Genomic DNA, 14,532 nt, shown 5'->3' with positions numbered 1-14,532 from the left:
ATAGCCAGTGTCTTTATACTCATGCTATGATTGAACTAATTCTACTTATTGTCAGCATTCATCTCGAGACAGCAAAGGAAGCCCGTCTAATGATGAACAACGAGTTCATTATCCCTGTGACGGATGAAACGCGCTCCATCAAGCTGTTCCCAGATGAGTCCAAGCGACATTCACTTCCTGGGGTGGACCTAAGCACCTCCCTTAAACCTCGGGTCAATTTCTCCCCTGTGGGAATCATCAACACCAAACGCCAGCAGTACCTCTACAGCCCCCAGATCCCATTGGGCATCCTAAAGGAAAAAGCCATCAGCATGCTAACCGAGGCAGTGCAAGGTGGAGGGACCCACATCCGAGACCCAGTAGGCGGGAGTCTTGAGTACCAGTTTGTTCCCATTTTGAAACTGATTGGAACACTGTTAATAATGGGAGTCCTGACCAGTGATGAGGTGAGGCTGATTCTCCTCCTGATCGACCCCAATGTGTTTGGAGAGACCAAAGAGGGCGAGGAAGTTAAGGGGGATGAGGTGGCCGTGTCGGGGGAGAAGGAGGAGGTGAGCAAGAATGAGGAGAAGGCTGTAGAAGCAGGGGAGGAGGAGACCAAGGAGAGCAAACCGCAAGTTAAAGGCCTGCTGGAGAAGTCTCTGCCGGAGTCTGTCAAACGCCAGGTGATGACAATAATCGTGCACAGATGTTTAATCTCAGTGATAAACTGAAGATAGGAAATAGCTGAATTAAACTAACGCCATCAATTTATCTGCCAAGGTTTTAATTAAAATTTAATTTTGCCTTCATGAGATTAGGTACACTAATTCCCCATTTGTCAGCAGTTTTGATTTTTTATGATTTATCTCTTGCTGAGAGGTGAATTCATGAGTAGAAAGTAAGGCAGTGGCTGAATACTAATGTTCTATAAATGACTAAAACTTGCTGTAAACTTTAACATTTAATAAACAGTCATACACAATCATGCATAATGGAGATGGATCTATGAAGTTAAATTTAAAAAAATGTCATTCATAGTGTGAAACAGACAAAATCAAAACCAATAGAGACATAAAGAAACAGAAAACCTTTGAGTTGCTCACAGATTTCTGTCCTTTTCAGATGTGTGAGCTGCTCCACTACTTCTGTGACTGCGAGCTGAAGCACCGCATCGAATCCATTGTTTCCTTCTCCGACAGCTTCGTATCCAAGCTGCAGTACAATCAGAAGTTCCGCTACAATGAGCTAATGCTGGCTCTCAACATGTCTGCCGCTGTCACTGCCAAGAAGACCAAAGAGTTTCGTTCACCTCCGCAGGAGCAGGTACAACACCACAGTGGGGCCAGTGTCTGAGAAAGTGTTTCCATCCTCTCTGAGATGAAATTTATGTTCAAGGTGCTTTCCGTTTGTATACTGTCGTAAGACCCTGGAAGGATCGTCTAGACCTTGGGGTAAAAACAAAATCAATGACCTTGAATAGAACAGAGGCAGAGGCAGACACTAGAACACAAGGTGCTGCAGTTCTCTAATTGCCTTTTAGTTTTCAGTTTCTTAACTTTATTTTCTGCTGGAATTCCCAAAGGATAAACTGGGCCATATGTGCAGCTAAAATTAACTTAGGAGTGAATTGGCCCTGCAGTGATAGTTAAACCTTTGGCCTCTTAGAGGGTAAAATTATTAGTAGTCCCACAGGAGCACTTTATGTTACAGTGAGTTCATTTTATAAGTCAAATATGTTTAAGCAGAAGATGAACTTAAGTAACTGACACATGATTAATGAACTTCTTTATAGACCATTGTGAAAAATGTTTGCAAAATCTTAGGTGTAAGTTATCAAAGTAAAAATGCCATCCATCCATCCATCCATCCATCCATCCATCCATCCATCCATCCATCGCTGCTTTTCTGGGTTGCAGAGTCTATTCAGGGGAGCACTCTAAACGAACATACATTTCATCTAATGGGACACCAAAGTGTTCCTAAGCCAGCTGAGAGATATAACCGATATCTCTAAAGCATGTTCTGGTTGGGACTTGCTTGAAACGCCTCAACTAGGAGAGCTCTTGGATGCATCCTGTTCAGATGCTCAAACTATTTCAATTGGTTCCTTTCAGTATGGAGGCATAGCAGCTCTTGGTCAGGGTAGGAGCATAGATTCACTGGTAAATCAACAACTTCATTTTCACATTCGGCTCTTTCTTCACAACAAGATATCAGTGCAGAGTCCACATCACTGCAGGACTGATCCATCTGTCAATCTCAGTCAGTCTCCCGTCACTTGTAAACAAGACCCTAAGATATTTAAACTCCTCCACTTGGGGCAGAAACTCATCTCCAACCCAGAGCAGGGACTGCACCCTTTTCTGGCTGAGGACCATGGCCTTAGAGAACCATTCTTGCCGCTTCACTGAAAATCTCTTCAGTACGATCTGGAGGTCATTGTCTGTTGAAGCCAGAAGAAAACAAAACGAGGTTACGCTGCTGTGAAAATCCAATATCCAGTGTTCTGCTAGATAGTATATTTTTATGTAAACTGTAGCATCTCTCAGAGCCAGACTAGAGAATAGGAAACATTGAGTAAATAAGGAAAGGAAATAAGGAATAAAGTCTCTGATGTGTTCTGTGTTCAGATCGCTTGCCCTGTTCTGTAGTATTGTTGAAACCAACCTGGTAGTGACTGAGGCAAGGTTTCTGCATGACTCCAAAGCATTCATGTTTGAAATATTTAATTGTGCATCCTCTGAGCTGTGAAACCTTGAGGATAAGCACTTCCAAGATATACTCTGATCCCTGAAAGTAAGTTGTGGTGGTCAGCAGCAGGTGCATACTGTAAGCGAGATTCTCCACAATAAGAAACCTCCCATGGTTTATTAAAAAGCTCTACCTAAAATAGACATGGGAATAGGCTAACCTGGACTCTACGATGGATGCATCTCATTTATATTTAGTGTTTTATAGTTAACTTGTGACCTGTAGCAAGCACAGCAGATCTGTGGTTCTACATGATACATTAAGTATTTTCTGCATTATATTATGTAAATACCTGTTTAATGTTTTTAGTTTCACATTTGACTGGGTGTGATATAAAAATGCTTCAGACTATTTCTGTCTGAGTTCATCAGATGGCCACTATCTGACAAGCCCATGTGAGCACTTACCGCAGGAGACTACATGAGTAATTATGCTGCGACTCTAAAATGGTAATGTGCTTGCCTCTGTGACTTTCCACTGCTCTCTACTGTGCAATCCTTCTTTAATTCATTCTTTACCACTCTCCGTCCTTCTTTTGATCTCACTTCCTATCTAAAATTATTTTCCGTGTTGCTGTTCTCAAGTGCTTTCTGGTCTTATAATGTAAACACTCTTTTGTTTTCTGCAGATAAACATCCTGTTGAATTTCAGCGCAGGTGAGGACTGCCCCTGCCCCGAGGAGATCCAGGATGAGCTCAACTCGTTCCATGAAGAACTGCGGCTGCATTGTGGTAAAGTCCAACTGCTGACTTAATAGATACAACTTGTATAAAGATTTTATGCATTTCTGTTCATAAATGTCTAAAAATGTCACTGTAGAGTTTCTGATAAGGAGATCTTGTCACACAAAACTAACCATAGCAATAGTTCAGACAGGCCATGAAGTCGAGCTAAAACACTGTCCTCAAAAATAAGTTGAGGACTGCTAGAAAATCTCTGCCAACAGTTGCTATACATCTGCAAGCCACTTTGCATCCCACCTCCACCCCACTTCTTTGAGATTTTATTCTTTGTGGTGCTCAGAATTCATATTAATAAGACTGGATCTCAGTCTTATTATGCTGATAATACACACCTTAGTCCAAAGGATACAAACACATTGTAGCTTCACTCGTTTGGATTCCAGTGAAACTCTGAATTAATATTAAAAAAGTTGTAAGCTGTGGGTTCTTCTTATGTTACAGACCAGCAAAGACCTTATTCCAGCAGCCTGTCTCTCTGATTATCTGATCAGAGACTTCTGGTTGGTTCACACTCTTAATTTAAATCCAGAGCTTGTAGCACCTAATTTTGGAACAGCCACCCTCAGCCTTTCAGGACTTGTTTGTTTTAAATGACTGCTGAAAAATCATTTTTATACAGTATCTTCGCACCATCTGCTTGTATGGAATGAATGTAAGAAGAACCTATACTATTCTGTGATTGTCTGCTTGTATGTTGGGAGCACTTCTTTTATTAAAATGTGAAACACTTTGTAACTGTGTAAAAAGTGCTCTACAAATTAAGTTAATATTACCTGGCAACATAAATATGTTTATGTTATGAGAATGATCTTTAAAATGGGTTTTTGTTTCCTTTACACAATGCACATGGAAGCAGTCGGTATACCAGGATAAATCTCTGAGCGCCTCCATTTCTCCTGGCAGGAATTCCAGTGGAGGAGGAAGAAGAAGAACAGGACACTTCAATTAAAGGCCGTCTTCTGGCTTTACTGTATAAGATCAAGGGCCCACCACAGAAGACAGAGCAGGAACCCACAGAGACTGAACAGGCTGCCCCCAGTAAGTAGCCTTTAACACCAAAGAGGAAAACAAGCTAGCGACCAGTAACTGTACTGAAGTTTAACAATAACCGAGCAATGCATTTTTGTGAAATTGTACCTTTGTCACAGACAGTTACAAGTATTCAGCATTTCAGGCAGCTTGTTATAAATAATCCCTTTTTCCTCTAGTATCTTCAGTGCATAGTTGCATCCAAATTGCATACAGCAGTGCAAGGCTAAGGTTTATTATTTCAATTTTCATCTTGGTGCTGCAACACGTAAGCAGGACTTTATTGTGGTTGCTATCAGTTTCTAAACATATACCACATGACTATGTTTAGCATTAAATATTATACTGACATTCAAAATCATAAAGCGGTACCGATTTATCCATAATAAATATTGCAGACCAGAGAACACTTCTCAATCACTAGTTTTTTGCTGCCCTTTGCTCAAAGTATGTTTTTGTTCTGTTTCGAATAATAGAATAAGACTAATGGACAGTTCCTGCAAGACTCTGCCATAAATTTTAATGCCTTGCTCCAGCCTCCCACACCTAGCCTGCATTATTCAAAAGCATTATAAATGGACGGATGTTCTGATTCAAGATGATCCTGATAGATCTGCTTTAGCATGTCTACAAACCCAACCCAGCGATGCTAAGTGTAAATAAAAACGGCAATGATTTGCAAATGTCATAAACTGTATTTTATTCACAATAGAACATAGAAAATAGTTTAAATATTTGATTTGAGTAATTTTATTATATCATGAAAAAAATAAGCTTATGTTGAAATGTTTGGTAGTTATGTGCATGAAAAAAGTTGGGACAGAGGAACAAAAAGCTGGAAAAGTGAGTGGTACAAAAAAAACAGATGGAGGAAGATTTTGCAGCTAATTACATTAACATGCAATAGATCAGTAACATGATTGGATATTTTAAAAAAACATCTGAGAGAGACAGAGTTTCACCAATCCACGAAAAACGGTGTCAGTATTGGATAGAGAAATCTTTGTCTGTGAATACACTTCCACAAATGCAGGTTAATGCAAAGAAGAATCCACATGTAAAATTAATCCATAAACACCACCATCTTTGGGCCAAAGCTCATTTAAAATGTGCTGAAGAAAAGTGGAAAACTGCATTTCTGATTGTATGGAGGTGAATTACTGCCTCTGGAACTGGCAGCTTGCACATCTGGAAAGGCACCATGAGTGCTAAAACATATATGCAGGTTTTAGAGGGACATATTCACCCATCCAGATGCCATCTTTTTCAGAGAAGTCCTTGCATATTTAAGGAAGATGGTGCTAAACTGCATACTCCATCTATTGCAACAGTATGGCCTCATAGTTGGAGAGTCCAGATACTGAACTTGCCTGCCTGCAGTCCAGATCTTTTACCAGCTGAAACTTTCATCATATCATAAAATTAAGAGAATCCCTAGAATCCCTTATCAGACCAGAATTGGACATTATTACTAGTCTCCTCAGCTCCCAGACATTAACAGACTGTCATCTGACAGTGGTAAACATGGCCCGGTTTCAACTTTTTTGAGAGGTTTGGCTGCCATGAAATATAAAATAACCTTATTTCTTTCTTCAAAGTGTACATTTTCACATTTTAAACTTTTACCACGTTTGCTATGTTCTATTGTGAGTGAAATATGGGTTGAATTCTGCTTTTTCACTTTACTCAGTGTTGCAGCATTGTCAGAGTCGGTTTTGTTCATCAAATAAATTGATGAACCAGTCTGACAAATGGATGGACGGGCGAAATAAGCTGCTCCTCTTGTCTGACAAAGTTAGAGCTGCTAATTTTTTCAACGTGTAATTTTATTGTCGGATCTTTACATGTCAGATTATAAATAATTAATGCCTAGTCAGTCATTTTGGGATGGGAATTATTACTTTCATTAACTGACATTCACTGTTATAAAACTTTAAAGCCAGTAATTTGTCTCTAAAACTTTTGCTTGTTCCTTATTCTTTTGATGAAAAGCATCGAAGCGCCTATTGTTGATTTCACAGCATTGTTTAATTAGTCAGATTACTCAGAAGTTATAAAAACTTTAAATCATCCATAAGGTTTTTTGGTTTTTTTAGCTTGCCAACGGCTAAGGAGCTTATTTCCAAGATTTAAATGCCAGACTTAATATCAACCGTCTTGGCTTGAACTCGTGATTAAATTGTTTGTTTGTTCCTCTCTTAATATTCCTGCATCACTCTAGCGTGCTTCAGATATGCTGTCAGCATCCTCATAGACTTATCAGGAGATGATTGTGGGGTTACATCCAATATATTGACAAAATATTAAAGCTCCCAATTAGTTCTAACTAATAGACTAATTTACATTTTCTAAGAGCTTTAATTAAGCCAATTCAGTTCATGGTTTGTGCTGACTTTGGAGTACAGTACTGTGCCAGTGCTCATTTCTCTATATTTTTGCCTGTCATTTGCAGATTAGCACGCAGACTGCGTAAGATTTCAGTGACTCCCTTGTGAGCCATGGTTTGAGATGATTCAGAGCAGATGTGAATTTGCAACACTTTCACCTTCAGGGCATCTACACCGTCTCGTGTCTCATTACGATTCTTCTTGAATCCGACCCTTTGTTTTCAGCAGATGTTGCGCTATTTGGCTTAAACGCTCAAAGTTCAGCGATGGCTTTGGAATGACAATGTTTTGAGAGGGGTGCAGCATTTAGCTACAACTTCATATCACTTCAAGTTTTTCTCCACTGGTCCTTGTTTTATTGGTGCTTGGCATCCATAAGAGGGAAGTTTTATGAGACTTTAAGATTAGGTTTAAAAGATACAATTTTAAAACCCATACTACAGTTTAATTAGCTTGTCTTTGTATATCTCTGGAACAAAAAGAGAAAAAATAAAGAGCATATCATCCATCTTTCCTAATGAACAATGCTTTTGAAGTGCCCGGTCCATAGATTATTTTTTTTTTCTCCAATTTGCTCATTCAAAGGTTTGAGAGACAACAAAAATCAACTGAAGCTTTGGCAGATACATGACTGTAGAGCAACCTTTATTCACTGCTTCAATACCATTTCTCATTTTAAGAATGCTGAACTGTCTCTTCTCCAGCCAACCTGAAGGAGCTTATCTCCCAGACCATAACCAGCTGGGCTCAGGAGTCTCACATTCAGGACCCAGAGCTGGTCAGAGTGATGTTCAGCCTGCTGAGGAGACAGTATGACGGCATCGGGGAACTGCTTCGGGCCATGAAGAAGTCGTACACCATCAGTGCCGCATCCGTGCAAGATGCTATTAACCTGCTGGCATCTCTGGGTCAAATCAGATCTCTGCTATCAGTGCGAATGGGCAAGGAAGAGGAGAAACTCATGATTGATGGGCTCGGGTAAGAAAATATATTATGATGCGCACACTGTTATAAACGATAAAAACGATGCCTGATTCTAGAAATATATCATTGTGAACAGTGTACCGTCCCGCTGTTACAGTACTGTGGGCTTTATGAATCGCTTTCTTGTGTTCTTAGCGACATCATGAACAACAAGGTTTTCTACCAGCATCCTAATCTGATGAGAGTGCTGGGCATGCATGAGACGGTCATGGAGGTCATGGTGAACGTGCTTGGGGGAGACAAGTCACAGGTGAGCGTAACATTGCTCATGTTTTTGGTTTTCCTTGACTACTACAAACTATCGAATCAGTCCTTTTTTAATGGATGGTGATTTATTGAAACTGTTAACGATTTAGTCATGAATGTAAAATAGTAGCTCCCAATCTTAACTCTTGGAGAAGTTCTTTAAACTCCTTATCCTTTTCATTACTTTTTAAAGAAGTTTGTACATGTTTTCAGTTTTCTTACCTCTTTGATGGATTCTTATTCGTTATGTGGCCTCTTTCACCATAATTAGGGGTACAATTCATCATGATTAATGTGTTAGATTGTGTTAATAAAAAGTGGTTATAAAATAAAAATTGTTAATGAAAGCTGTTGTCTATACAAAATACAAAAAAAGAAGTTTCCACAGTTATTCAGAGCCCCACCCACTTTCCTCACATTCCTTATTTTGGTCAATAATTAGCCTTCATGCCAAAAATATTCAGTTATGAATTAAATGTAACAAAAGGAGGAGCAAATCATCACATTTAAACAACTGAAACAAGCGTGTTTCTGGTATTTTTCCAAATGACTCATACAGTTAATCTGTTAGCAGAACATTTGCAGGTTAATTTTCTGTTACAAAGCTTAGTTTTAGGGGAAGAGTTTAGAGTTTGTGCCTGACAGAACTTTTAATGGTTAATAAGTTGTATACCGATCTCAGGAAAACAAATTTTATCTTAAGACGCTGAAGTGAGCCAAGAGAAACAACTTAATACCCAGAAAAACCGCAGCGGTAATGGAGAGGACAGAGGAGTAAAGGCATCAGAGGGGTGACAGGAGGCCACTCAGACCTGTCCTTTTTGGGTGGTGCTGACAGAAGCTGGAAGAGCTGGTTGTGATTTAATGCTGCAGCCAGTGCCAAGCTTGAAGTGAACCTCAGACAGACGGACCTCAGGGAGACATTCAGACCTTCGTGTCTGTCTCTGGCACTGTGATCGCACAGGCTCATAGCATAAATTCCTGACTGGTTTCATGCCACTTGATATGTGTACCTCACTCGCTGTGGCCATATACAGTGACAGTCGTGAATATAGATCAGGTTTTTAATATTTGCTGTTTGATTACCGCTGATGTTGTTTCAGTCGTGGCATGGTGCTGTATATCATGAGATTGTGCGAGTCGTAGGTTTTATCACGCAGTCAAGACAGATGGTTTATAGAATATTATGAAGGAATAAATCTCAACTCGGACACTGACAGAAAGTTTGCTCCCAGTCTCACGCACATCAGGACCGCATCATAACAAAGAAACTTGTTAAGCTGTATGTTCTCAAAGTAAAATTGTTTTTGCTTTCAAAGTTTCTGTCAAATCTGCCTTCAGAAGTGGAAGCATTGGCATGATTGAAAGTTCAACATTTGTCAGTTTTCTGATAAGTGTGATTTTCTGTGCTGTGCATTTTTGCAGATTGTAATCTGCCTAAAGTAAAATGGGGGTTTCTCTCCTCCTCGGCTGTCAATTACTACTTCTGCATTTCTGCTACAGAGCAAATGACTCCAGTGATTTATGCTCAGCCTGAGGCTTGGTCTGAGCCCATGTGAGGACTTAGAAAAATGAGGATGGCACAGATCTGATAGCATTAGATGCAAAAGAGCTTGAAGGTCAAACAATTTTTCAGTTTCTGTGTTCAAAACAGGAAATACATTTTATTTATTGATTCCATAATACGCTTTATGATAGTTTAGCTAGATACCTTTATCAGAGCCAAGCACGTAGTACTCTGCATCCTGTAGTGACATTAAAAAGAATTCTAAAGTTCCTGAGCTCCTACTGCAGCTTAATTGGGAAAACACTAGATGTTACCATTAAAAAATATATATGCTTGCCTCTTCAAAGGCTGCAGATTGATCCATATAGTCAACTTTTTTCTTCCACAGGAGATCGCCTTCCCCAAGATGGTAGCTAGCTGTTGTCGCTTCCTGTGTTATTTCTGCCGTATTAGCCGGCAAAACCAGAAAGCCATGTTTGACCACCTGAGCTACCTGCTGGAGAACAGCAGTGTCGGATTGGGTAAGTGTATTTTGCCTTTTCATTATTTATTTTCAAAAAACATTAATTTATGCACAGCTGTCTTAAGACATTGACTGGGCCATTGTAACACATTGATTTGTCATTTTTAGCCATTATGTTGTAGAATTGTTGCTGCATTTTGGACCATTGGTCTTTTGCATGTACCAACATCAGCTGAGCTGTAGCTGTTAGACAGATGGCTTCATATTTGACTCTAACATACTTTGGTAAACAAAGGAGTTCATGGTCGCCTCAGTGACTGCAATGTGCCCAAATCCTCCAGCTGCAAAACATGGTGCTGTGCGTTATGATCACACATTTCCACTTTGGTCTCATCTGTTCAAAGGAGATTGTTTAATAAATCGTAAGGGCAATAAACAAACCATACGTATCTCTTTTTCAAATTTTGGTGTCATGAACTTGAACATTAAACATGTAAACTGAGTCCCGTAGAGTGTGAGATGTTTCTCTTGGGCTTTTAGCATTTTTTCTAAGCATTGCACAGTCTGACCTTGGGATGAGTTTGCAGGGATGTCCACTCCTGAGAAAAGTGGGAGTTGTTTTGAATGCTTCTGAATAATCTTCTCCGCTGTAGAATGATGGACTTCAAACTGGAAATGGTCTTAGAACCCTTCCCAGATTGACGGGCAACAACAGTTGTGCCTTTAGGCCAATTCTATTGTCTTTGCTCCTTGGCATTGTGTTAACACACCCCAGAATGTTTCAGACCAGCAAAACCTCTGCATTTATAGAGGTGCTCACACTTGTTGACGATTAGGTGTATTCGATGAGCAACACGTGGCTGCTATCTTCTTAATTCCATGAAATCTGTAAGGGTGTACTTATGTTTTTCATACACTTCTTTGACACTGTGACTCAATTTTTGTTAAATATATACTGCTATGTTGTCACGTATGGTACAGGTTAGGTAGTATTTACCTAATTTTAGAACCTGATGAGGATTAGATGTTTTTATTTCTTATGTCCTTATACATGAAATCTTAGAACTGAAATTGAATAGATTTTTTTAAATATGAAGGAAAGGAACAAACTGGGGCAAAAACAGACAGTGGAGAACACACTGGTTATGAGGATGCCTTGACATTTGAATATGTTCCCGAGTATTTTCCATACTGCGTCAATTAAAATTCTTTGCTGCTACATAATGTGTGCTGAAACCAATAGTTGCTACGGGCTACAACAGTTTTTTCACTGCAGACTTATTGCTGATATTGTGGGAAGCAGCCGGTGAAGAAGAGTAACAGGCTCGATTTCAAAATGCCAGTGTATCAAGTTGAAAGTGTAAGGGGCACAGAGGGAGGCAGCTGATAGAGAGAAGAATGGCGAGCAGTAAATGAGGGTTATTTAGGCGTGCAGAGCAGGACATGAGTCACAGAGATCTGTGTGCTTGTGTAACATGTAAACTAAAGCACCTGGCTCTGGAAGAGGACAGGGTCACATGATCTGAAGAGGACAGTTGAATGAAAACACACTAGTTGTTGCCCTTTTTATATGACACTTTTAGAATTTGCCTCTTTTATAAGCCACGTTTTCCTATAAATTAATAATGCGTAACATAGTCTGCATTGTGCTGCAATATTAAGTGGTTTTGTAGTATCTGCTCGACTGCAATGATGCTTTAAAAATGGAGTAATATTGCAAAAAGGGCAGGTGTTGACAAACTGATTTATGTGACCTGGTATTCTGCGCTTCAAAGACACAGACTGGAGAATATCAAGATTGATGTGCTGTGTTGGTAGACTGCCCCCTGTTGTTTAATGCAGAACTAATGCAAAGTTTGCTCTACTGCTGACAGCCTGTTTCTGTGTGTGTTTAGCCTCTGAAGCTATGCGGGGCTCCACTCCGCTGGATGTCGCAGCGTCTTCGGTGATGGACAACAACGGTCTGGCGCTGGCCCTGGAGGAGCCTGATCTGGAGAAGGTTTGATGACGAATAAAATCGCAGCCTTACTCAAAGAAATACTCGACAGCACAGCTGAAAATCACACAGCACTTTATGTTTGCAGGCTCGTTAGATTGTAGCCAGTTTCTATTCTGACCATAACTTGTTGTTTTAGCAGATGTGGTGTTTAAAATTAGTTTCAGGCACTGGAAAGTTGTAAGTGAAACTGAACTGTACAACTAGCTAAATTTACAACCAGTATACTGATCATGTTCATATTATCATCAAATACAAAAACGGATTGTACTATAAAACATTTGCAGGATCCGTTTAGTTATTTATAAAGTCAAATATTAAGACTCCTTAGTGAATTATGTGGATACAGGATCTTATTCACTGTCTAAACCTTGCATTGCATTCTGCTGCATGGTTTATTCCTCATCTCAAAAGTTTTTGCCAACACATTTCAGGCCACCATGTTGGTTTTGGTTTAAAATCTGGCTTTAGTCAACCCACAAGACATGCTCTTCCAATTATGTGCAGCTCAGTGTTCATAAAGTTTGAGGAGGCCACAGAAGAGGAAGAATACGTGCTAATCATCTGTCAATGCTAGAACGCAGCGCTACTCAGATGACACATACAATTATAGAGGAAGCAAGTCAGATAGGAATAGAAAGCTCAGGCCACCAAAGTTTTCTCTGAAAAAGTGCTGAATGATTTTGTGACAGCTGGAAAAGCTTAGCTCAGCAGAGGCTTTCAAGCTGTCACTGTTGCTGACACTGAGTCAGAAAGACAGTGTCCCATTATAATACCCAGGAGTGAAGCAGAATTGCTTGACCGTAGGTGGTGACATACCTAGCAGGCTGTGGTCTTCAGAGCTGCGCCATGCTGGTGGCTAAGGGATACCCAGACCTCGGCTGGAACCCCATAGAGGGAGAGCGCTACCTCTCATTCCTGAGGTTCGCCGTTTTCTGCAACGGTATGTTCTATACTGAGCACTAAGATGACTTTTCATCCCCTGGCAATTCTGTTCCTCTGCTCGTTTTGGTGCAGTGATATACTTGGCCTTTGGTTTGTTTCACAACAAAGCATGCTGACTGCACCCATCAGCATGCTGATTAGAAGTGCAACAGACTGGAAAATGTTAAATAAAGCAGGAAAACATTGCTTGTGGAGTTATCCTGTAAACACAGAAGGTTTGTGTCGATATCTGAGTGTACCATTGTGTGACGCCTCCGCTTGTACCCAAGCCCGATATACATGACACCAGAGGCCATGTTAAAGTTCAAATAGGCTTTAATTGTGGCATACAGTTGAGTATACACGTGGTCAGTTCGACTTTGTCAGGAGAACAGACGAGGTCAGACATCAGGGTGAACATACATGGTGCAAAGAATACTTAAAAGCTAAACACGTGGTATAAAGACAACATGGGAATGAGAAAGGAGGACGACATGGATTAAACGCACACAGGGGGAGGGGAATTTGGCAAGGGGTAAGCAAAGCAAACAAAACAAAAACTATATTTTATATTGAGTGTTTTCATATATTTGTATGTGGTAAGGATATTTGGTGGATATATATTTATGTGGGGCTGATGTGTTATGTGTGTGATTTATGATTTACTTGATTTTTGTCTTTTATTAGAGTCTTGTTTAATATCTGGATTTTATTTGAATGTGCAAAAACTGGTTACCGTGCAGTGTGTTGCATAAAAAGTGTTATTACAAACTAGAACCTCCCCAGGACACCTCCGAGATGCTTTTAAAAGACATTTTAAAGAAAATAGAATGGAATTAAGTCACTGAATATGTGTAACTGAGCAATAAATAACTATTGAGATAAAACAAAAAATGGCATCACACCAAAGAAACTGGAACAGCCTAGGGTGATTTCACTGCATCTGTATTGTGTATTAAAGCAGCAGGGGATTTAACAGTGATGCTGTTATTGGAATAGAAATGAAAAACTGCACAGAAATTTAAAAAAATCCACTGGGGAAGGATGCCAGGGTCCTGCTGAGTTGCTAAGACTCAGTTCCCACGTGGAAATGCTAGTCTGCTTTTCCTGGATAAAAAATGTAGCGGTGCTTTAGCAGGTGCTGAATACCACTTTCAGGGGTTTTACACTCTAGCTGACTCTCACTTTTCCTTTTGGGGCTAATAACAATTTTCCTTTCCATTGGTCTGCTTTTTTTTCTCCTTTTTTTTTTTCTTCGTCCTCACACCAGGTGAGAGCGTGGAGGAAAATGCCAACGTGGTGGTGAAGCTGCTCATCAGACGTCCAGAGTGTTTCGGCCCCGCCTTGAGGGGCGAGGGGGGTCAGGGTCTGCTGGCTGCCATGGAAGAGGCGATCAAGATCTCTGAAGATCCTGCCCTGGACCTGCCCAAGACTCCTGCTGGAGTCACTACTGGGTAAAAACGACACCAGTTCTTTGTTTTTTGCTTTTTGTTTTCCCCCACAGTGTTTAAAATATACTG

At 40.1% G+C, this 14,532-nt stretch overlaps 1 protein-coding gene across 1 annotated transcript in view; it reads left to right on the top strand.

The window, feature by feature from the left end:
- Positions 1-14,532, top strand: part of ryr3 (ryanodine receptor 3) — a 116,391-nt gene that overhangs the window by 66,722 nt on the left and 35,137 nt on the right. Inside the window, exons 37-46 of the mRNA XM_039598692.1 lie at positions 56-665; positions 1,105-1,305; positions 3,362-3,464; positions 4,380-4,514; positions 7,597-7,870; positions 8,012-8,126; positions 10,018-10,150; positions 11,988-12,091; positions 12,896-13,031; positions 14,283-14,466. Coding sequence (XP_039454626.1) covers positions 56-665; positions 1,105-1,305; positions 3,362-3,464; positions 4,380-4,514; positions 7,597-7,870; positions 8,012-8,126; positions 10,018-10,150; positions 11,988-12,091; positions 12,896-13,031; positions 14,283-14,466 — 1,995 coding nt within the window. The remainder of the gene's footprint in view (positions 1-55; positions 666-1,104; positions 1,306-3,361; positions 3,465-4,379; positions 4,515-7,596; positions 7,871-8,011; positions 8,127-10,017; positions 10,151-11,987; positions 12,092-12,895; positions 13,032-14,282; positions 14,467-14,532) is intronic.

The sequence above is a fragment of the Oreochromis aureus genome, linkage group 15 (genome assembly GCF_013358895.1).
Source record: "Oreochromis aureus strain Israel breed Guangdong linkage group 15, ZZ_aureus, whole genome shotgun sequence".
Taxonomy (NCBI): domain Eukaryota; kingdom Metazoa; phylum Chordata; class Actinopteri; order Cichliformes; family Cichlidae; genus Oreochromis; species Oreochromis aureus.
This window is presented reverse-complemented; position numbering and strand designations above follow the sequence as displayed.